Source organism: Oryza glaberrima, chromosome 7, assembly GCF_000147395.1.
Source record: "Oryza glaberrima chromosome 7, OglaRS2, whole genome shotgun sequence".
NCBI classification, from domain to species: Eukaryota; Viridiplantae; Streptophyta; class Magnoliopsida; order Poales; family Poaceae; genus Oryza; species Oryza glaberrima.
The window spans coordinates 19,422,536-19,444,603 of NC_068332.1; the positions used below are offsets into that span (position 1 = coordinate 19,422,536).

Below are 22,068 nucleotides of genomic sequence, written 5' to 3' on the forward strand. Positions count from 1 at the left end.
AAACGGCTCAAATTTTAAGGCTTTGACTAACATATAATTTATTAAACGACACACCTTATTTTCCATCATATTTGTAAATTACTTGTCAATATTACTCGTGTGTAATCTATCAATAATAATAATAATAATAATAATAATAATAATAATAATAATAATAATAAAGGAAATTCCTCTAAAGTAAAATTCCCCATAATTATGTACTAGTATTGGTTAGCCAAGGGCAAAGCTGTCATTCCAACACATCCCTCATAAACAAACTCCAGCAAAAATCAGCCGAACGAAACCCATTTTTCTCCTCTCCCGGTCTCCCCCCAATCACCTTCTTTTTTATTTTAACCCCCTTCCGGTTTTGTTTCCTCCTCCTCCTCCTAACCTTCGATCCCCCCTCCTCTCCTTCTCCCTTAAAAACCTTCCCTCTTCCTCCTCCTCCTCCCCCCCCCCCCCCCCCCCCCACCCCCACCCCATCCCCGCCGCCGCCGCGCCACTCCCATGGCCACGCAACGGCCTCTCGCCGTCCTCCTCCTCCTCCTCCTCGCCGCCTGCGCGCTGCCGCTCGCTCGCTCCCGCGCGGCGCCAAGAACGGCCGTGGGTGGCGGTGGTGGCGCGGCGGCGGCCGACACGATACACGAGCTCCTGCGGACGCACGGGCTGCCGGGGGGGCTGCTGCCGCGAGGGGTGGAGTCGTACAGCCTCGACGAGGCGAACGGGCTGCTGGAGGCGCGGCTGTCGGCGCCGTGCTACGCCAAGTACGACGACGGCGACCTGGCCTTCTTCGACACCGTGGTGCGGGGCAACCTCAGCTTCGGCGCGCTCCGCGGCGTGGAGGGCCTGTCCCAGGAGGAGCTCTTCGTGTGGCTCCCCGTCAAGGGCATCGTCGTCGCCGACCCGGGCTCCGGCGTCATCCTCTTCGACATCGGCTACGCCCACAAGCGGCTCTCCAGGTCGCTCTTCGAGGAGCCACCCGACTGCAAGCCCTCCGCCTCCGCCGGCACGGACGCCGCCGACGCCGCCAGGTGGAAGGACAGGCAAGGTGAGATTGCCGCTATTCATTCATTCATTCTTTCCCCCATCTCCTCCCTCCTCCTCGAGATGCCCTCAGATTTGTTCGAATGGTTTCTTGATTTGTTAGGATCCTCTCCTCTTCGTCTTTCCTCTCTCTCTCCTCTTTGGTTGGTTGGTAGGTTGGTAGTTTCACCTTCTTCCCTGGCGTTTGTCTCGACATCTAATCGCTGGAATTCGAACAAGATTCCGTCTCTCGGTGAGGGGGGTTTTGATCGAATTCGCCCTTCCCAATCTCTCGCTTGAACTTCATATCGCTTCCGCGATTCGCCGATTCGATCCCAAATCGGCGCGAATTCGATGAGATGCGGTCCTCCAAACATTGGATTCCGAGAGCTTTGTTAGAAGGCTAACATGGGTTTTATTGATTGATTATTAATTAGCGTGGAGTTATTTAATCTCTTGACTTCGGTTTCGACTGCGCAATCGTCTTGGATCAGTGGACGCCGGTTACAAGTTGGCAAGCAGGACGTTCTTTAGTTTGTGGCAGAGCTGGAAAGTTGGAATTTTTATGGCTTCTTGGAGTTGGAAGCTTGTGGAGGAGTAATTCTTGGAGGGGGTGATTAATGGCATCAGTTAGAACTGAATTTGGGGGCATTAACTCCGCAGGAAATTGGTTCATCTGGTGTTTGGAAATCAAAGCTGATCTTTGGCAGTGGATTTCTGAGCACTAAGGGGACATTTATTACACACAAAAGAAAAAAAACATATTCCTGCAGTATATATTTAGTACCGAGACTTCTGCATGATTCTTCTTTTCTTGCCCCTTAAGTGTTTGAATCAATTCTTTTATGATGCGGATTATAGCTCACTAGACAAGCTATGTTGGCATAATTGACTGGATCCGGTGTCGGTGGATTCAGGGCAAGAGCTATCGTTTCTGTTCTTGGTCAGATCAATTGGTTCACATAGATATATGAGAAGAAGTTTAGATTAGGAGCTTAATCTGCAATGATGTGTTAGGCAGGCAAGTTGTCAGTCTAGTGTTACAAGTGGAGAGGGGAAGAGTAAGCATTAGATGCTTGCACTCCTACTCTTCTTTGCTTTCCAAGCAAAGATTTTTGGCTGATGCATGCTCAATTCTATCGATCCATCTCCTTTAGGAATCAAATCACACGCCAAATTTCCTTCCTTAAACCTTTTCCCGTTTGTCACAGGCAGGTTAGTTGCTTTTCGATGTCCCTCTCCTTTGCAGATTGTTATCTTTCCCATGTTAGAATGTGTGTCTCGTCTTCTCATCTGTCCTTCTCTGGCCTATGGCTGTTGCTGTCTCTTTCTCACCCTTCTTCTTTCACCTCTGCCTCCATCAGAGGGTGGAAAGCTGATGAAGCTACTACCTACATACACTTGAAGAACACATCTCCGTAGATAGGAAAGGATAGAACCAAGGATGTTGTAACTGTCAAGGGCTCTCTTTGTTTCCCCAAATTGCTATACTTCACATGATTGACGTGAACCTTAAACAGTCACCCCTAAAAGAAGAAGAAAAGAGAAATCTTTCCTCCCTTTCCTTTCTACTCCTACTGTATTTCACTGTTTCTTGAGCTAAAGCCACGGTAGACTGGTAGTTACTCACTCCCTCCATGGACACTTGCACAGTGCTTTAAATCTCCATTACTGCTGCAGCCAAATGTCTGCAACTATAACTGATAAACACATGGACTGAAAAAAGCTGCTTCTTTTTCCTGTGGAATTGCAGATGTTCCTGGCCTGAGGTTCATGGGAGAGGCATCATCAGGAGCAGAAAACCACCAGGACCAGAGGTGAAGAGAGGAGTTAAAACAAGGAAATGTAATGAGGGTGAGATCCAGACAAGAAGACAGAGACAATTGGCTGAGCCAGTTTTCCCCTTGTGTAAAAATCCTGTGGTGAGATTGCTGCTGATGCTGCAAACAACAACTGCTACTGCCTGCAGAGGGTTTGGGTGTATCTACTTAAGGGAGATGTGGGTACTTTTGCAACCTGTTTTTTTTTTCTCTTTACCTTTTTTGCCTCCTCTCTCTCTCTCTTCCTCTCTCTCTAGTCCATGCACCTGTGTGATATTAAGTTTGTCAGTGATGTGTTACAAGCAAGAAAAGAACAAGGAAAAGGTGGGGTGAGAAGCCAATTGGGGCTGGTTTTTTTGAGATTCTTGAGAAGGGAATTTTCTTTGGTATGTACTGTATGTGTTGGTGTATGTATGTGTGTGTGCCAGCTCAGCAGTGAGTGAGCTGGGCACAGCACACAGGCTTGCATTGCCTTCCCTGCACTGCATGTGAGCTTGTTTGTGTTTGGCTGGCTGGCTGGCTGGTGGTTGAATGCTTCTTCTCCTGCCTAAGATGATTAGATTAGTAGTACATATACAATCATACAATACCATATGCTACTCCCTTCAATTATTCTTCAACTAGGCTGGGTCACAGGCTCATAGTAGAGCTAGCACAGAATATAATAATAATCACTATTTGGGCTATATCTCCTTCCATTCCATGTAGGAGTATCTGTTTATGTGGTGTGCAAGTCTCAATGAGTATCTTTCCATCTGTCTTTCCAATCTATATCCATGATAAAATAAATTATTTGCTCTCTTAATGGCCCTTTTGAATCAAAGGATTTATATAGGAATTTCATAGTATTCAAATTCTATAGGAAATTTTCCTATTTGGCCCTTTGATTCAAAGGATTGAAGCTTTCCAAATCCTATGAAATTCCTATGAAATGACACATTGCATGTGGATTTTAGAGGAAATTTAGCAAGAGCTCCAATCTCTTGGAAAATTTCCTTTGAGTCTATCTCTCTCACCCGATTCCTGCGTTTTTCCTGCGCTCCAATCAAACGACCATTCCTGTGTTTTTCTGTGTTTTGCAATTCTCTGTTTTACACTTCAATTCCTGTCAGAATCATATAATTTTCCTATTCCTCTGTTTTTTCTACCCTATGATTCAAAAGGGGCCCTAAGTGGGAAAAGGCTCATCAACGTCTTCAAGACTCCATCCAGCCAACGAGAAACCAGCTAATATAAATCAATCTACGATGCGTATGGAATTGACGACATGATAAGGCGATCGAAAGAGACGTGCTCTATCTCTCTCTCTCGCTGTTTCGTTGCTGCTGTCTCCTACTCTGTACCCGTTTTGTTCTTCCTGGCTTTTTTTAAATACGGGTCACTTCGATTGGTTTTGAGAAAATATCGCTAGTTCGTGTTGATGTCATCATGTGGATGGAGGTGAGAGGAGAGAAAAAATTAGTGGACAAGCGATTGCATGGGTCACTTGTTTGACAAGTTACGCACTTGCGATTTTTCGCCCAGATCTGTTTCACTTTCGGTGATTCATTTGCCGGGGCCTGTTTTTGCGATGGAAAAGTGAGTCTTTTGGCCATGGAGTGTAGAACTCGATCACACGAATGAGAGATTTCTGTTGCCACATCAAACCTGATGCCCCAGTAAAAAAAGGTATAAACACTAACGGAATCGAACCGGTTGGACCCATGGGTACAAGCTGAATCACTTTAATTCAACTAAATAAGCTAAATTTCAATCCTAACAACAGGTTGATTGACCGGAGCAAATTCAAGATGACAATGCCTAAGCTTGGGTTGGCGGCAACCCAAGCTCTCCTCAATACCTCAACCATTCTTGGTCCAAAACAAGCTTTCCACATTTGCAGTCGCCCTATAGTGTTGTTGCACATCTTAAAAAAAGTATGTCTTGCATCTCCAAAAAGAGGTACACTACATACAGTTCAGCAGGCGGTGATAGGCTGCTAAGTGCTTAACCCCCATCGCAAACCTCGTTTTAATACGGCATCCTAATGGCATGCCTACTCTGCAGGCACGCACTAAATAATTCTGTCCGCCGCTGACGGCGCAGCGGCCATGATGGCAAGCGACCCTGGACCAAGCCAGCCTGAGGCGGCGGCAGCAGCAGCAAGTCCTTGAAACTCGAAAGCCTCTCCCAACATAGGAATGCCAAAAAGAGAAGGGTACAATGATTCAGGCTGCAGCACAAGCACTGGCTGTGTGCATGGGGCTCGTGTCGTGCCTCATGCCATGGCAGTGTCAGTGGCAGAGATAGCCTGGTTTGTGTGACCCAAGCACAAAGCAAAAAAAAAAAAAAAAAAAAAAAAAAAACAGACCAAAGTAAAGGGTTTACACGCGGAAAGCTTGTGATTAGTTGTACTATTACGACACATTAAACTGGGAAACCAAAAAGGCAAGGCGAGTGTGAGCCCAGGAGAGCACCAGTGCAGGGGTGAGGAGGCGAGAACAATCATGGCATCACACAACAACGCAACAGGACGAGACCAAAGGGAGAAAAAAAAACCAAGGATGAGGAAACCCTGGGGCAGCAAAAGAACATCCTCCCGCAAAAAACCACCGGGGCAGACCCCAGACCAGGGCCTGACCCGAACAAAAACTAATGCCATCACTTTGGCCTGTTTGTGCCACTAATCTCTGTGCATTACTTTCTCAAGCCACATTATTTAACACCACCAACCTGGATGGCACCACAGGATGCTGGTATATTCCAGCAGCTGATTGCTGAAGATGCACCTGCGAGAGACGACAGGAGAAGCTTTTTTTTTCCACAGGAGGGTTTGCATTTCATCAGCAATCCACCCCACAGGTCACTATTAGTACAGGTGTGCAAGGGTGACAAAGATAGGTTGATACAATAGCATACTACTACTAGTATATGGTAAACTGCAACTGAGGACAGATACAGGAGTTCGCATCCAATTTTTTACAGGCAGAGTCTGGTACGGCTATTCGCAATTGTAGCAGTTCTATCTCACAAACTGCTCTTTGGATCAGCATGAGAAGCAAGGCAGGGTTATTCAGAAACGGTGGGGAGGAGGTGGGCCTCTGAATCTCAGAAGGGCCCGTGCGGCCCTGGCTGGAAGAACTCAAGGTCTGGGTGAGTAGTCCCAGCTGGAGGCCTCGGACGCCTGTGTGAAAAGAAATTCATAGGTTAGCATTGCCCGTTGATCAGAGCGTCAGAGAGTATCTCCCAATTAAAATAGAATTGCCTGTAAGCATTGACAGTTTTAACTAGATGCAAATGCACTGTTTTAGAGCTTTTGCGATGCAAAAGGAACATAAAAATATGTAGGATATCACTAATCTAATATCATTATGTTAATAAAAAACTATTGTTACAACTGCAGCTGAGACAGTGTCTGAAGGTTTACGGTTTGATCTGTTGGTCATGGGTTTTAAAAACTGAGTTGAGTACAGTAGTCGGTGATCTTGGAAATCAGAGATAAGCTAAGAATAATTGTATGAAAAACGTTGCTGAACTATCTTACCTCACAAAGCGAGAAGGTTCAAATCCTGGAACATCTGGTGGACCAATTGGATCATAACGACCACCCGGTGGAACACTCCTATTTTCAAATATTAAGTCCATTTATAACAGAATAAAAAGGACAGCATGGGTAATGAAATGACAAAGTGGAAGATAAAGTGGATTACCCAGGGCCACCAAAGGGCACAGGGAAGGGATTAGAAGGAAAGAAGCGTGGATCGTTTGGACCTGTTGTATGAAACAAATGTAAATCAGACTGCCGAGATGCACAAAGATAAAACAGAAAGATTCTAGGGTGTGTTCTGTGGGTGTCATATTACCAACATGCATGCTGCCACCCCCACCAATACCACTGCAAACAAAAACAGAAACTATTAATTATGTTAGCATATGCTTCATTGATATTTTACATAATCGTAAACAAACCTATGAGGATAGAAGCCTGCGCCAGGGCCAGGGAAGGCATCATCATGACCAAGTGGAGCTATTGGAGGATAAACCAAGCTGTAACAACAGAATTCACAAGAAAGAACAACTAATTAACTATCATGAAATCACTCTAATTACTCTCTTTACTAAATTTGCACACACATAGCAATACAATTATTAAGTGCATATGTACTTTTTTTTTTACATCTCTTTAATGCTATGATGAACTTCGATGTTCATGGCATATCAGTGCATATATATCAGTAGGTTAATGATGAATCAAAAAATTCCATCAATAATTACTCAGCTCTGGCTTATGTTTAGTTGACTTTCAACAAAAACACAACTTGTTCAGTCAATGTAATGCACTGAAGAGACAAGTTCATATAAACATATATTGACTCCTTCATGTTGGTTTGCTGGCGGATTTGGAAAGAACGAAATGCTCGAGTCTTCGATCAAAAGGAGAAAACTGTGGAGTCGCTGGTTGCAGACATTAAAGAAGATGTGATGGTCTGGAGAGCTGCCAGTATTTTTCAGTTTAGTGAGGAGTAGACCTTTGAGTTGCTGCTTCTGTAAATAGTTTTCCCCTTTGCTTTTTCTCGCTTTGTTTCAAAGCTTTTGCCTTGACTCGACAGTTTAATGTCGGGATACATGTATTTTACTCCCAATCTTAATGAAATTTGGTCAGCATTCTTCCGCCGACCCGGCAAAAGAGACAAGTTCATATAAGGAACCAACAATGATTCATTCAATGAAACCTAGAAAATAAGCTTATAATTGTGATATTTTGGGCGAGAGAAATTGCAGAGTACACATTACTACCACTATATGGGCCTCAACATGTTGGTTCAGTGCTAAAATAGGCACACCACACACCTTATTTAAATATTTACAAACATATATTTTCATGTTATTTTCATTATTTGCGTAGACAAGCATCACAGAAATGACAAGGAAAGAAATACAAGACATAAAATGGCAACATGACCTTAGAATTGACTACATTAAAATTTGATGGTACATGAGAAGGCAATGGATTAAGATAATTTTGGTAATAATAACAGATACATCTGTCATAATCATGGCTACCTTAAAAATGCATTCTGCTCACAATAGGTCCAAACATTCATATATCTGTAATCTTAACTGACATAATGTAGCATTGTGTTGTTAACTTGTCCAAAATAGTTTGAGAAAATAATACAGCTAGTGGCAACTTAAAAAAGGAATCACACTGCTGGTGGTCAATTTAGCAATCTATTCCAGAAAGGCAAAGGAATTACTGTGGCTCTTCATTTCTATCTATATGCCAATGGTTTTCAGAATTTAATCCGTTTATAAATACCATTGATAACTGTGGGAAAAGCAGGAACAATATAGTAAAGTTTGATAACAGTTGTAACAATGTAGAGAGAAGCAAAAAGGGCGGGCTGAATAATGAAGAATGTGCACATATAAAAGCAAAAGGAGAAATACAAATGTCTTGAGGTCATACCCAGGTTCAGTAGTTCTCAGGCCTGGATTTTCAGATCTGGAACACAAGTGCCTTATGTTAGAAAAAAAAAATCTTGGAGACAACCAGTTAAGGCACTTAATTAAAAGTTATTTTATCCCTTGAGAAGCTTCAGCTTTCAATGACACGTTTCACTAGCATTTTCCTAAACTAGCAGGCAGCTAAGATTAGAAGAATATTCAGATTATAACATAATTTTATATTAATGATGTGAAATATCATTACCAGTTTCCCATTTTATTGTTTTAAGACCAAAGGTCCAAAGCAATACAGTAGCGTCTAGTCCAATGTACGTGAACAAAATATGCACGCGCGTGCACACGCATGTGTTTTGGAGAAGAGGGAGTATTGCCAAAAAGGAAGCATAGAAAATTATCAATTACCTGTGTATTGATGAGCTAGTCTCAACCTCAGGGTTCTTGGCAGCACCAGCATCCTTCTCATCCAATTTGCTCAATGCATTTGAGTTCATGGTCTCAATTAAGCCTGCAAAGTTTTTGTACATGTTCCCGTAGTTCTTTGGCTGCTCCTCGGAGAAGAAATCCTTCACACTGCACACAAGAAACAAAAGTAAGATACCCAAAAATAAGCCAGAACCTTCAAGATGAGAAAGGAACAGTTTAATGGAACTGGCAAGTCGCAGAGTGAACAAAATAATGCATCTGCATAATACGAGATTACGTCACAGTGTTCGTTGCTAATAACCATATAATGGTTCTACACTTATTTGCACTCCATCCGTCCCAAAATATAAGGACTTCAGGATTTTTTGGAGAGACTAAGGATGAAGGGAAAAGATTATGATGCCCCTTATCATATGGGGGCTCGTTGGGGATAAGATGTGATGAAAACTAAATGAGGGGTGGTTGCTGGGCAAAATAATATCTAGAAGTCCTTATATTTGGGGACAAATTTCAAATGCTAGAAATTCTTATATTTTGGGACGGAGGAAATAGATTACTGCTTCTGCTTCTTTACATACTTAAATCGCACCAGAAACATAAGTATGGTACAAAACAAAGCAAGAAGGTGCAGCTTTGAAACATACTTGATCTGGATATTATAAGGGCCTTTATTCTGTGCCTCAAGATCCAGGACATCAATGGCAAGGACATCACCGATCACCAGACATTTTACCAATACCCGTTTCTTCTTGCCCCTCTCCTCCTTGATGTACAAAAATGCATAACAATTATCCATGCTGTTCCAACCATCAATCCCCACCTCCTCTTCACCTAAAGTTATAGGTACAATACAAAACTTACTATAAGACTAAGAACTCAGGAGAATTACTGAGCATAACCATGAAATGCAAGCAGGTGGTAAGATGTTTGCTTAAAGTCACATCTCTCTGACCACATAACAAGATTTAACTAGTGAAGACTGACTAAGACTTAAAATTATTCGGAATTTAAGAATTATGAGTCAAATACACAAAGCCATATTTATGATAAAGCATTTGCTTCCAAATATTTCACACCTTAGTTATCTAACCCCTACTCTGCAAGCTGTAGCACAGAACTAAAATCTTCAGTCTGACCCCTAATCTTCAGTGCAAGAATTTGGAATTTAAACAAAGGAACCAAATACATTATGGTGGACATAAACGCACATTGAGATTGCAGTATTGGTAAAGAAATTTCAATCACCTGCATATATGTATTAATTTTATCTCAGTTAATGCTTCGATTAAACTAGCTGCTATATTTTCTGACGAACATACAGAAGAGAGTAACTATGGCAAACGTGTATGTAAACTATGCATTTTACGCATACTATCCACATTATCCACTAATTATCGGATAAGTGGGGATGGTGGAACAAGAGAAATAGTAAGGGAGAGAAATGTTTTCAGAACATCTAAATATGTGTATATACCACAGCCATCCTATACATAGAAATGCACAAAACACTTGGAGACCCATTAGCAAACAGAGATACTCAGTGAGATTCCTATTTCCCAGTCCAAAATTTCTGTACTATAAGCAGATCCAGGTAAGTGCTAAGTTGTAGTCAAGGAACTGATGCAAAACCCACTAGAATCTATAGAAATCCAATCCATGGAACCCATTAAACTCGCCGTGACAAGTTATCCTGAAGAAAATCACACGCACATTAGAATTGCTACCAATTCAATCAGGCCTTACACCACGACGCCCTAATTCTACACAGCGGAGTACCACTCGTAGCACATCAACATCTACCAACCTAGGTATTCCAATTTCCATAAACCCAAACGCGCGAACTCTAAACTTGGGAGGTGCAAAAAAAACCTAACCGACACACGAGGAAGGAAAGTAGGAAACCCTAGGGCTAGGGCGGAAGGGGCGGCGGGAGCGAGGGAGCGCGCGCGCACCTGAGGGCGGGGGGTCGGTGAGCGCGGCGGGGCCGACGGCGCAGAGGGAGTAGCCGGCGGCGAGGAACGCGGCGTTGGCGGCGAAGGCGACCCCGTCGTGGGCGCCGCGGAAGGCCGGGCGCGCCGCCTTCACGACGGCCATCGCGGCGGCGTCGGTCACCATCGCGCGATTCGCGGGCGGCGTCACGGCGGTCGAGGGAAGGGGGAGGGGAGGCGGTGGTCGCGTTCGTGGGGTTTCGAGAGAAATCTTTGTAGTCACAGCTCCGTACACCGTAGAGTATGCAAATGCAATATACCAGTAGCATATGAATATGATACTGGAAATACGGATTTTAAATTCTATAAATTAATTTATAAAATTAATGTTTATTTATTTTAGAAGTGAACTTAATTAAAAATATTTACCCATGTGTCCAGTTAAACATTGGGCATTTGGGCGTACCGTAGATCAAGAAGTCATCATCGCTGGTGATTGGTGAACCAGGAATTGACTGTATATAAGCTCGTGTATTCTTCTTTAATTAAAAGCCGAATCTGAAGTACTTTGCATTAGCGTGAGTGTCACGGTGAAGCATCCTATATTCATATAGAAGCACTTTCTTGGGATGCAAGAAGAAGAATAGCTGAAATCAGAAACAAAATTATCAAAAACAAATGCAAAAGGCACCGGTGTAATATGCATTTACCATAGAACAAAAATTGTAAACCTAATTTTATTTTCCTTTTGATATTATAAATCTAATTTTATTTGGTTTCCCGGAAAAGAAAAGGCTGAATTTGATTCAAAGATCGAGGAAGAAAAATATAATCATCAAGTATCTGATATCTGCTCTGACCGCTGACCGGTGAGGCAGTGATGAAATGGGCCGGCAGCCTGGAAAGCAGGCCGACTTGTCAGCTGGCCGACCAGGCCCATCAATAGAACCAATGCAATATCAGGCTAGGATTTTAGGCCTTTTAGCTAGGCCGGCCCAATAGACTTAGGCTGTGTTCGGGAACTCCACCTCCCCGCATGGAAAACGATGTTGCCTATTAATGTGTGATCAATTAAGTGTAAGCCTAAATTTTTTTAAAAAAATGATTAATATACGATTTTTAAAAGCAACTTTCATATATAAAACTTTTAAAAAAACACACACCATTTAGTAGTTTGAAAAACGTGCGCGCGGAAAAAGAGGGATGTGATTTGAGAAGGAATGGGGGAGAACACATCCTTAGCATTTCTTTGTCATGGTCTCTGACAATATGGGGGTCTCAACGGATGGCTTGTTTGGCTGAGGCTTGGGCTAAGGCTTTTCAGCCAAACAAGTAGGACCCGCAAGGGAGTTGGATCATCAGTGGTGGCTAATTATGTGAACTCTCTAGTGACCATACACAAAAACTAAAAATCCCAATACCACCAGCACACAGAAAATCCTTCACCAGCCATATAAGCAAAATAAGCCAAACAATGGTTTTTCTTTGGCTGAATTGATGGCAGATTTGGCTGATCAGGCAAAGCTTCATGCCATTCGATGAGGCCCTAGGGCTATTCGGTAGAGATTGCATAGCCTTTTTGTTAACCAACACGTTTATTAGCAGATCACCAGATCTGTTTCTTATCCCTTCCGCAGTAGTAGGAGATGTGAGAAGATATGTAGAACACCCACATCTTTCTGTTTGTCCTCAAAATCATTGCAGAAGTAGACAAATTGGCACAGATATAGAATGAAGTCCTCTCTTCATTATAGATATGTTCTCGAGTATAAGCAACCTCAAACATTTCACCTTGCCACTCTATATATAGCAGCCTTAGGAGGAGATAATTTATCTCTACTATTAAGATGTAGAAAAAAAAAATAAACGAAACAAAAATAAATATGGGTAAAAATTTGATCTCTCTTATTAGTGATTCAAAAGCTAATGTTTTTTGAATAAATTATGATGAAAAAGCTTAAAATCAACTTTAAATTAAGTTTCAAAATTTAAAATGTTGGTTGCGACTGATAAACCAACAAGCAAAACATTTTTTTTTTAACGAAAGGCGAAGCTTGCCCATTCATTGAATATAGAGGGAAACAAGCAAAACAATGTAGCAGCCGGTAATTAGTAATACTATCAACTCCCAAGCCATGGATAGAAGCTTCATTAATCATCAATAACTCTTACAGAAAAGTTTCCCTCAAAAACTCTTACAGAAAAGGCCCAAAAAGGACGAAACTGCAGATCTCCATTTAGTTAGGAGTACAGATTTGGTGCAACTAAAAAGAGAGAGTGATCTGCTGGGCAAGTGAAACTGAAAAAAGCGTCCTCATGCCTGCATAGTCGGCCAACGTTAGATAATTGATCAAGTCCCATTTTTCTTTTAATCCTTCAAAAGAAGTCTCCCTTTTTGGTATGCCTGCAATTATCTGCTGGGTTAGTGAAACAGAGTGATCCTAATCCTGAAAAACGGCTTAAGAGGGGCTTTTTGGTGCAAAGCCGTAGTTTGGCTGGAAATTAGGGCTTTCTAGAGTACAAAAAGCTACTAACATTTTTCTGCCACATGCCTGCATTAACTCCCTGCTATCACAATGAACTGATCCACCGTCCAACTGGTCGCGGATTAGCTTTCTCGCCGTCCAACTCCAGAACAATGTCCTCGGAAAGCGTACAGCTCAGCCATCCGATTATCCGAATGCATGTGTGCGTGCTCGACATGCATAATTAATCCAAGAAGAAAAAAGAGGAGGAAATTTGTCACCTATTTCATCAGCAAAGGATTCTTTACAGTGTTTTGCAACGAATCTATGAGGAGGGTTACATGCGTTTGTTCATGTCTCCTCACTGTAAGAAAAGAAAAAAATTAAAGAAGAGTTTGTTTTTTTTCTTTTTTGAGGCGTGATGCGATAGAGTAATCAAGATTTGGGCTCGATCTTCTTCCTCCTCGTGATCCGGATGTAGCAGAAGACGGCGGCGAAGATGGCCGCCGCCAGGCCGCCCAGTATCACCTTGCCGCCGGCGAACTTCCGGTCGAACGGGCTGTGGTTGCGGTGGTGCGAGCTCATCGGCGACTCCGCGAAGCTCGACTCGAGAAGAGAATACACATGCAGTAGATGACCACCACCACCACCACCATCTGAAGAAGAAGAAGAAGTAGGCGCATCTGCGATGCTCGCCGCCGCGCCGCCGCCGCCGCCGTAGAAGAGAGGGAATGGCCGGCCCATCACGGCGGTCATGGCGAGCTGGCTCGACACCAAGCAGAAGAGCAGCAAGCGAGGCATCTTCAGAGAGAGAGAAAGAGAGAGAGAGATGCTAAGCTGTGAGGAGCTCTCACGATCGAGATAGCTGGTGATTGATGTGGAGAAGACGATGCGAGTGAGGGCTTCTTATATAGAGCTTGGCCGAGCCACTGTGCTGATTCTGCAAGTTCAGTTTGCTCACTAGCTCAATAATCAAAAGCAATATAGTATACTACCTCCGTTTTTTAATAGATGACGCCTTTGATTTTTTTCTCACATGTTTGACCATTCGTCTTATTCAAAAAATTTACGTAATCATAATTTATTTTGTTATAAGTTGTTTTATCACTCATAGCACTTTAAGTGTGATTTATATCTTATACATTTGTATAAAATTTTTAATAAGACGAATGGTCAAACATGTGAGAAAAAGTTAACAACATCATCTATTAAAAAACAGAGGGAGTATAATTTAATTAATAGCAGCAGAGTGTGCTGTTGAGCAAATGCTGCACGCACCCACTCTTTATGGATCTTGATTTCTAACTAGTGAATTGTCAGTCTCATGGCTGGTGGATGGTGGCTCCAGAAACATGATTGGGGGAGCTGGTGGCTTCCAGGAATCAATTGGGTCGGAGCTCTGAATTCGGAGAGGCACTGAGCAAGTGACATCTGGATTTTGGATGCAAACTCTGAATGTGATGGTAGGAGAAGTCTCAACTCGATTCAGCAATCAGCATGCAGCTACAGCTGTGTCCAGGCCTACTACAGTGAGAGGGAGGTAAAACCTTGTGTTTCTGTTCTAACAGTTTGGTTTCAGGGGCAGGTTCTTGGAAGGTGAAAATGGAACTAATATCAACTTGCAAACCTTGAGATGGATGATGATCGTGTATTTGTTTTTTACAAAGAAGGACTTGTTGTAGATCAGAGAGGGGGAAATTTTCTTGGGAGCTGTGGCTTGAGTATTTTCTTGATCTCCTTTTTGAGCAGGAGGTATTTCTTGATTCGATAGAAAAGTAGACGCAAAAGGAAGCAAGGCATTGTTAAGGTTTAAAAAATAAAGTAGCTTAACCAGAGAAATTATGAGTTTCATTTGTCTGGAACTAATTAATGCAGACTAAATGTATTGAATGTTCAGAACAAGACATGCTTTGCTTCTGAACAGCACAGAAAAATGGCGTGGAATATGATCAAATATGAATTTCATTTTTCTGGAACTAGTTAATGCAGACTAAATTTATTGAATGTTCAGTACAATACATGCTTTGCTTCTGAACAGCGCAGAAAAATGACATGGAATGTGACTGCATTGGATTTACAACTTCACATCTCATCTGAAGAAGTGTAAAATCTGGCTGTTCTTCTCACTACTGAAAAAAAAACAGAGAAGAAGAATGATTAATTCACAAGAAAATATATGACGGAAACGCCAGATAATGATTTTTCAGTGAGCAAAACCAACGAATTTCGTGTCCCCTATGGTAGTTGACCTATGATCATGTGAGATGCTTCCTCCTTGTTAATTGCAGCTTCGTGCCACTGCATGTGTGCAAGAATCACCAGACAGAGTTTAAACAAACGTTCATTTTTTAATGCGGATTTCATATAATATACCGTGTCCGTGTCATGCAGAAAGCGAACAGCGGAGGCAGAGATAGCAGGAGATGAGCTGCTCTGGTACACCATTGCTGAATTCGCTGCCTCATTTGGTTTCAGAAAGATGCCGTTCTGCCTGTTCTAGGAACATAGGATAGGAGTTAGAAGCTTCTGAGTTCTGACCGAATTGCTCTGTCTGAAGACTACATGTCAAAACTAGCACAAATTACTCTCTTCTTCTACCAATCTGCTTCCCTTATTTCCTCCTTGTGTTGCATGTTGAAAGTGACCACATTCAGTTGATCATTTCTGCTTTCTAAGTCTTGTATAGTTGTATTGAACCAAAATGACATAGATGCCTAGAAGTGCCAAGTAAAATAAGTATATGTGCACCTACTGACCTACATCTGTAGTTCTGTACTGTGTTTCGCCAAAAAAAAAAAAAAGAGGTTTACATATCATGAACGAGACTTCTCATTTACAGTACTTAAGGAGATACTGAGATATACCATAATTTTTAGCATAAATTTTGACACCTGTAGAATCACTCATCCCGAACAATTGCAGCAAGATAACCTTTTTTCACCCAATTCCTGCATAGAACAAGTGTACTGCATACGCGAAAAAGGGCAGCAAAACATTTGGAAATTAATACTAGATGTATAACATGTTTTCATGGAACAAGATAAAAACTGAAAACTTCAAGGCGAAAAAACAATCTCAACTCTAAAGTCTGAATTCTGAACCATGCATGTGATACACACTTTGGCAATCCAGCTGTTCCATTTCTTAGATTCAAGCAAGAATCTAAGGAGTTTCCCCCCTCCATGACTGGAAGCAATGAAGGCCAAATCAGCAAATTCTAGAGTTAGCTGTAATCAGCAAGGTCGGCTAACACGAACACAGGGTCAATCATACCAAGAATCATTGGAGACAAGATGAAGCTTCCCTCGACGGTGCACGCACGCCGGCACGCTCTCTGAAACCGACCAATTCATGGCAACCAACCCCCTCGTGCAACCAGAAATGCAGAGATCTTCAGATACACTGTCCAAAATTCTATCATATCGCACACCAAATGTGCCGGTTGCTCTCTGAACAACTGGAACAGTGAACATGAGTTGTCCTTCGTTTTCAGGATCAATGATTCAATCATAGGACATGAAAATTTTTGGCGTATTTGGAGTAGATAACCGAGTGAGTGATTGGTTTTCTGTTAAGATCATTATTAGGAGCAGATCTTGTCAGGACCATTCTATCTTCTCGTTATCATTGTTGTTGCCTCTAGCTGATTGTTTTTAAGAGTAATACTAATGACTGTTTTTTCTGTTCCTGCTCCAAGAGATTCCTTGGTGATGCTGACTCAGACTCCAGACACAAGCAGGCCTTTTTTTTTTCCATGAAATGTTTTACAGGGGGATGTGTTGAGCTGTTGACAATGAGCTTAAATGCATTCTGCTCATATCTAGTACTACATCTGATTCAGATGGATGTACTTGTACTGTACTTTTAACATGTGGTTGCTGTTAATTCATGTGCTCAACTTGGAGTTATTATTCAGGTGAAGTTCCATTGTCAACTGTAAGGCCCGAGTCCAAACGTTCCTTGCTCCATTTCTGTCTGAGTCCAAATCTTAGATTGACTTGGATATCCATCTCCTCATACTGGAGTGATAAGAGCTTTTAGTCCCTTCTTAAAGAAAAATAGGGAACTCAAACATAAGTTCAAGCTAACTGGTTCGATATATCAGGTGAAAATGTTAGTTAGTTTCCACTGCTGACCGCTGGTTGCAAATCAGTAAAACTAGTCAGCATTAGTGCATTGGCGTTTCATGGTTTAAGCAGTAATCGGCTTAGCTTGAAATGAATATCACAGTTCTGGACCGTTGTTAACGGAGCATGTAGAGAGTACGGCCGTACATAAGCTGGAGATGGATCCATGTTTGATAATTCAAATATAAGTTGTACTACAAATCAAACGTTTGACGCCATAGATGAATGGAATATTCTCAACTCAAGGTTTGAAGAGCCAGATGAAACCATATGTAACATTGTCAAACTTACTAATATATACCAAGTTGCCTCCATTTATTTTTACATTAGTGGCTCTGATCCCTGTTCTCGATTTCTGAAGAAGCTGCTTATCATATCAAAACCAATTAGATCAGTGTTGTGCAAGCACGTAATGGGAGGTTACAACTTACATGACACAGAAGATATATGCTCATGGTCATGAAGATCAGGTTGCTCAAGTGGTTACGGAAGGAATAGCATGAATGTGGCCAGTGTCCTATTCTAACAACCTAATCATACATATTTCCCTCAGAAAAAGAGAAGCAAGGACCCAATGAAAGAGTTTTTTTTATGCTACTTTTCAAAATATCCTGGATTACAGATACACAAAGTGGCATTTGTGAATAAAAGGCCTGATATTTTAAGAGATTGCCTGAACAACAAAATTTCCGTAACCATAGATATTACAGTACAGCTAATGGAATGGTCTGTTTGTTTCTGTCTACCTCTCTTAAGCATGATCATCGATAACTTAATCTTTCACCTGACAGATTTCCACTCCAAACATCAAATTCTGGAGAACTTCTGGAGATGCAGGTAATCCGAATGAAGTCCAAACGCAGAAGGTGCATGAAGTCGTTGAATCCTCAACCTCAGCGCAGACCAAATATTTCTTCTGGGGGATCATAGATATGCCTTTCCGGAAACAATTCTTCAAAATCTTGCTTCACTCTGTTCCTTAAAAGTGGGTGCGGTAAAAGACCCTTCAATAATACCCTGAAAGGTAATTCTTCCGGAGGATCAGGTGACTTTTTCATTTCCTCATAAATGTTCATTGCATCTGATGGGGAACCGTATCTCAAGAATCCTCTTATGACTTCAGCATATGTCTGTGCGTCAGGGAAAAGGTTCTCATCTGTCATGTTCCCCCAGATTACCATTGCTTCATCCATCTTCTTACACTTGGCTAGAGCAACAATCAAGTCCTTGTACATGAAAACATCTGGCTTGTACCAGTCCTCTTTTTGTATTATCCTAAACATCTGCAAGGCAATCAGGCCAGTCGAATATAAGCAAACATTAAAAAAAATCATTTCCTAATCTTGATCTGTAAAGCCAAGATGAGTTCAGTAGCCACATTTAGTATTATTACAGGTTCATAATCATTTTCAGGTGTTATGGCAATTTCTTGTTAGGACCAGGTGGGCTGCCAATGGGCCAGTACAACAATTCACTCAAGCTGGCCCAAGGAAGAGAACAAGAGCAATGGCAGCTGCTCATTCCAGGAGGCAACCAACAAACAGCAGAAACCGAGAACGGCGGTGACAGTGGTGCTGGCGGTGCGGGCTTGGCTCCTTGTCTATCTACTTCCTTACCCTCCATTCTTCCTCTTCCTGGTTCTAGGAGTTCCTAGATCCTTCTAGAGACTTGTATCCCTACCTTTCTTCCACCTTGTTCCACTCAAATACTTTGTGAGTCGCATTATAAGTTGTTTCTGTTGAATTTGGTGAAGGAGGTTTCTAACATTTCTTTCTAGGAAAACCAACCTGTTGCTAAAATAACCAAAAATCATTTCTCAATCTTGATCTGAATGAAGCCAAGATGAGTTTCATAGCCACATTTAGTATTATTAGAGGTGCATAATCATTTTCAGGTGTTATGGCAATTTCTTTCTCGGAAAATCAATCCGTTGCTACAGAGCTTGTTCTCGTTCAACAATCAAAGGTGAGATCGCGTGTATACTCTGTATGCCATTTCCAAAAACATCCACTAAATGCCATTGCCCATAGTCATTACGTACACATCTAAGAAGCTCAGTTAGCTGTGTTAGAGTTTTTATTGCAATGACAAAATACCCCTGCCTATTGGCCCTCCATATATCTATCTTGATTTTCCATTTTTCCATATAGCGAAATGCTACTAATACAGTGATGATCCGCCTTATGGAGCAAATCTACTGCGCCCTTGTGCTTCACAAATTGAGTCACAGAAATCATAAATTCACCCTTCTCAAGCAGCCAAACAAAAATCTTAAAACCTTCACCAAACATTCTGTGCCTCCGCACAGTAGCCCCCCAAAAAATCACCTCAACAAACTACTAATGTTGGAACTTACCTCCTATGCCATCTCCAATCCATTCATCAATAACCTAATATCTCTATCAATCTCAAGCAAATATCAAACATACAGCCCAGTTTCCATGAGCACCAACGTGATTCCATTTTTTGCAAGCCAAAATTGCACACCCGACTCGCTTCACGCAACATAATCCATCCACCCCACGCAGACAAATTGGGGCATATCGGCTAAACTCAATCAACCGCAACGAGAGGGGAGCAGAAAAAAAAAAAGGGGGGAGCCTGACCTTGACGGCAAGATCGACCTCCTCCTGGCGCTCCAGCTCCCCGAGCACGGCGAGCTTGTCGGCCTTGAGCAGCCGCGCCACGTACCGCCTCACGAACTCCCCGAGCCTCTCCTCGTCCCCCTTGAACCGCTTCAGCCCCTGGATTGCGAACAGGGCCTCCTTCCCGATCAGCTTCTTGCTCCGCCACAGCGGGCCCCGCGGTCGCCCGTCGTGGAACGCGCGCCGCCGCTCGCATCCGTGGGGCGGCGGCGGAGGCGGAGGCGGAGGCGGCCACAACGCGGGGGGCCTCGGGAGGAGGCTGTGGGTCGACGAGGAGGAGGAGGAGGGGGAGGAGAGAGGGAGGGCCTTGTAGCGGAGGAATAGGAGGGAGCGGCGAGCGAGGGGAGCCCGAGAGGCCGCGGACATGGCGGGGGGGCAAGGGTGCAAAACCCTCCTCGCCGCCGTCTCCGTTTTGGGGTTGGTTGGGTTTAGTGGTGGCGCCGTGGAGACGACGACGACCCCACGAGGTGGTTGAGTCCAACCCTGTTCTTGCGACGGAAGAGTGGGCTGAATTCCGGCCGGTTTGGGCTACTGTGCAGTGCAATCGTGGATTCAAATCTGTCTACATTTATTGGTGTAGAATGGGTCGCATACTCGCATCTAGTTTAACGGAGGAAGTATTGTCATATTGTGCTATATTTACTGTAAAACATTAGGTTTGTTTTCACGCGTACGCTTCCCAATGATAAACACTTTAAAAAAAAACTAGTCACGTGCCCGTGCGTTGCAACGGAAAAATAACTTTTTAAGAAATTTTATGATTTATCGTTGATAAGCACTCGATTCTATAACGCCTTAGCAAAAGCAAGTAATATATGATTATTATGTTTTCTTTCTTTTTGCGTTGTTATCGGTTGAACTCCGGTAGAGCCTGAAAAGATCATGTTCCTCATAAAATGTGGCATGTACTAAGCAAGCCAAGACCTAGTGCACTGAAATAACTACAGATTAGCACAAATCAGCTCTTTGCAATTTAGCTCCCTCAATCTTTTCCAATGTCTTGTAGGGAAATTTCCAATATCTTGTATGGAAACAAAATAAACACGATATTTATTTATATACATATATAAATTACAGTATCATATTCCAAATAGTCAGTTGACTGTCAAGTAGCACAAGGAACAAGAATGGTAACTTTAGAGTTCCATCATCCCTAAATAATACGTACATTGCCTGCAGAGAGTTCAGAAGTGAGTCCAGGAGGGAAAAATATTTCCCGCGTCAACTAATTAGCTCTCCCAGTAAAGAAATTCAACATATGGATTTACCCTGGAGTAATTTCTAAAATTAGATACAAAAATGAATAGAAGGGCCAGCCATTGCTGATTTGCAGGGGATAAAGATGGAGAGTGAAGAACATGGCATTTTCATCAGAGTTAGGGAATAGTGATTACTCCGTACCTTCAGGGCTTGGCTAGCTAAGATGATAAAGCTAATGTTGATCGTGAAAAGATTTAACATATTGATGAGCCCATGTAAGTGATTTTTTTTTACCTGTAGTCACCAAAATAAAGGTTACTCAAACTGCAAAAACAAAATTAGCATATTTTATGAATAAAAGAAATCCACAAGAAGTAAATTTCATATCCAATTGAAATAGTATGAATTATCAAAAATATGATGTAGCTATCTTGATTCTTGACTCTCCATATTGATCTCCGAAGAGAATGAATTTTGCCTTATCAAATTTAAATTCCATATTGATATCAGATTGCCCAGTACAGTAAAGTGGTCAACAAGCAGCAGTCCCAAATGCAATGTTAATAGAAGGTCAAGTCATATTATCCTTGTAAAGGCCTTTGAGGCAAAAAAAAAGCCATTGAAATTGTCACTATGCGAAGGAATAGCAACAGATGGTATAAGTTCAGTACAGTGAAAAGGAAAATGCAGAGCGGGACATCCTCTGACTAATAATGCCAAAAGGAGCCCCATCCCCCGTCCAGTTCTACAGAATGTGGACTATCAATAACCATTTCTTAACTGCTAAACGATTACTATGTTCCAAAAAATATAGTCAGTACTATTCGATATTCGATGTGTGCATAATATAGGAGTGAATTATGGCAGATGACAATTAGAAAATAGAGTTTACTATGCAAAGGTTGATACCTATCTGGTTTTCATTTAATTCAAAACCAAGGGAAATAGATGATCATACCTGGTGTTATAATTTCATTGAGAAGCTAGAAAAGCATCTGAACCCTGTA

General features: G+C 42.2%; 4 protein-coding genes across 4 annotated transcripts; 1 reads left to right on the forward strand and 3 right to left on the reverse strand.

Moving 5' to 3' along the window:
• The first annotated feature begins 436 nt into the window (after positions 1 to 436).
• Positions 437 to 3,511, forward strand: LOC127779083 (uncharacterized). The gene is made up of 2 exons (XM_052305774.1): positions 437 to 1,030; positions 2,759 to 3,511. Exons 1-2 carry the CDS (start codon positions 490 to 492, stop codon positions 2,824 to 2,826), a joined length of 609 nt encoding a protein of 202 aa, XP_052161734.1. The 5' UTR covers positions 437 to 489; the 3' UTR covers positions 2,827 to 3,511.
• Positions 3,512 to 5,704: 2,193 nt separating this feature from the next.
• Positions 5,705 to 10,907, reverse strand: LOC127779082 (probable proteasome inhibitor). Its single transcript, XM_052305773.1, has 9 exons — positions 10,649 to 10,907; positions 9,341 to 9,527; positions 8,676 to 8,843; positions 8,275 to 8,310; positions 6,774 to 6,851; positions 6,668 to 6,699; positions 6,515 to 6,575; positions 6,349 to 6,426; positions 5,705 to 5,988 (listed from the first exon to the last, which is right to left on the reverse strand). The coding sequence occupies exons 1-9, from the start codon at positions 10,809 to 10,811 to the stop codon at positions 5,913 to 5,915; spliced, it is 879 nt and encodes a 292-aa protein (XP_052161733.1). The 5' UTR covers positions 10,812 to 10,907; the 3' UTR covers positions 5,705 to 5,912.
• Positions 10,908 to 12,768: 1,861 nt separating this feature from the next.
• Positions 12,769 to 13,952, reverse strand: LOC127780457 (uncharacterized). The gene has a single exon (XM_052307363.1). The coding sequence runs from the start codon at positions 13,888 to 13,890 to the stop codon at positions 13,525 to 13,527; it is 366 nt and encodes a 121-aa protein (XP_052163323.1). The 5' UTR covers positions 13,891 to 13,952; the 3' UTR covers positions 12,769 to 13,524.
• Positions 13,953 to 17,784: 3,832 nt separating this feature from the next.
• On the reverse strand, positions 17,785 to 20,345 carry LOC127779478 (protein THYLAKOID ASSEMBLY 8-like, chloroplastic). The gene is made up of 2 exons (XM_052306264.1): positions 19,823 to 20,345; positions 17,785 to 18,499 (listed from the first exon to the last, which is right to left on the reverse strand). Exons 1-2 carry the CDS (start codon positions 20,225 to 20,227, stop codon positions 18,110 to 18,112), a joined length of 795 nt encoding a protein of 264 aa, XP_052162224.1. The 5' UTR covers positions 20,228 to 20,345; the 3' UTR covers positions 17,785 to 18,109.
• Between the last annotated feature and the right edge of the window lie 1,723 nt (positions 20,346 to 22,068).

Coding starts and splice junctions, on each gene's coding strand:
- LOC127779478 (XM_052306264.1), bottom strand. CDS start 20,227: ATGTCCGCGGCCTCTCGGGCTCCCCTCGCTCGCCGCTCCCTCCTATTC. Junction 18,500..19,822: donor AGGTCGATCTTGCCGTCAAG/GTCAGGCTCCCC, acceptor ATTGCCTTGCAG/ATGTTTAGGATAATACAAAA.
- LOC127779083 (XM_052305774.1), top strand. CDS start 490: ATGGCCACGCAACGGCCTCTCGCCGTCCTCCTCCTCCTCCTCCTCGCC. Junction 1,031..2,758: donor CAGGTGGAAGGACAGGCAAG/GTGAGATTGCCG, acceptor GTGGAATTGCAG/ATGTTCCTGGCCTGAGGTTC.
- LOC127779082 (XM_052305773.1), bottom strand. CDS start 10,811: ATGGTGACCGACGCCGCCGCGATGGCCGTCGTGAAGGCGGCGCGCCCG. Junction 6,852..8,274: donor CTGAGAACTACTGAACCTGG/GTATGACCTCAA, acceptor CTGTTGTTACAG/CTTGGTTTATCCTCCAATAG. Junction 6,427..6,514: donor GTGCCCTTTGGTGGCCCTGG/GTAATCCACTTT, acceptor ATTTGAAAATAG/GAGTGTTCCACCGGGTGGTC.
- LOC127780457 (XM_052307363.1), bottom strand. CDS start 13,890: ATGCCTCGCTTGCTGCTCTTCTGCTTGGTGTCGAGCCAGCTCGCCATG.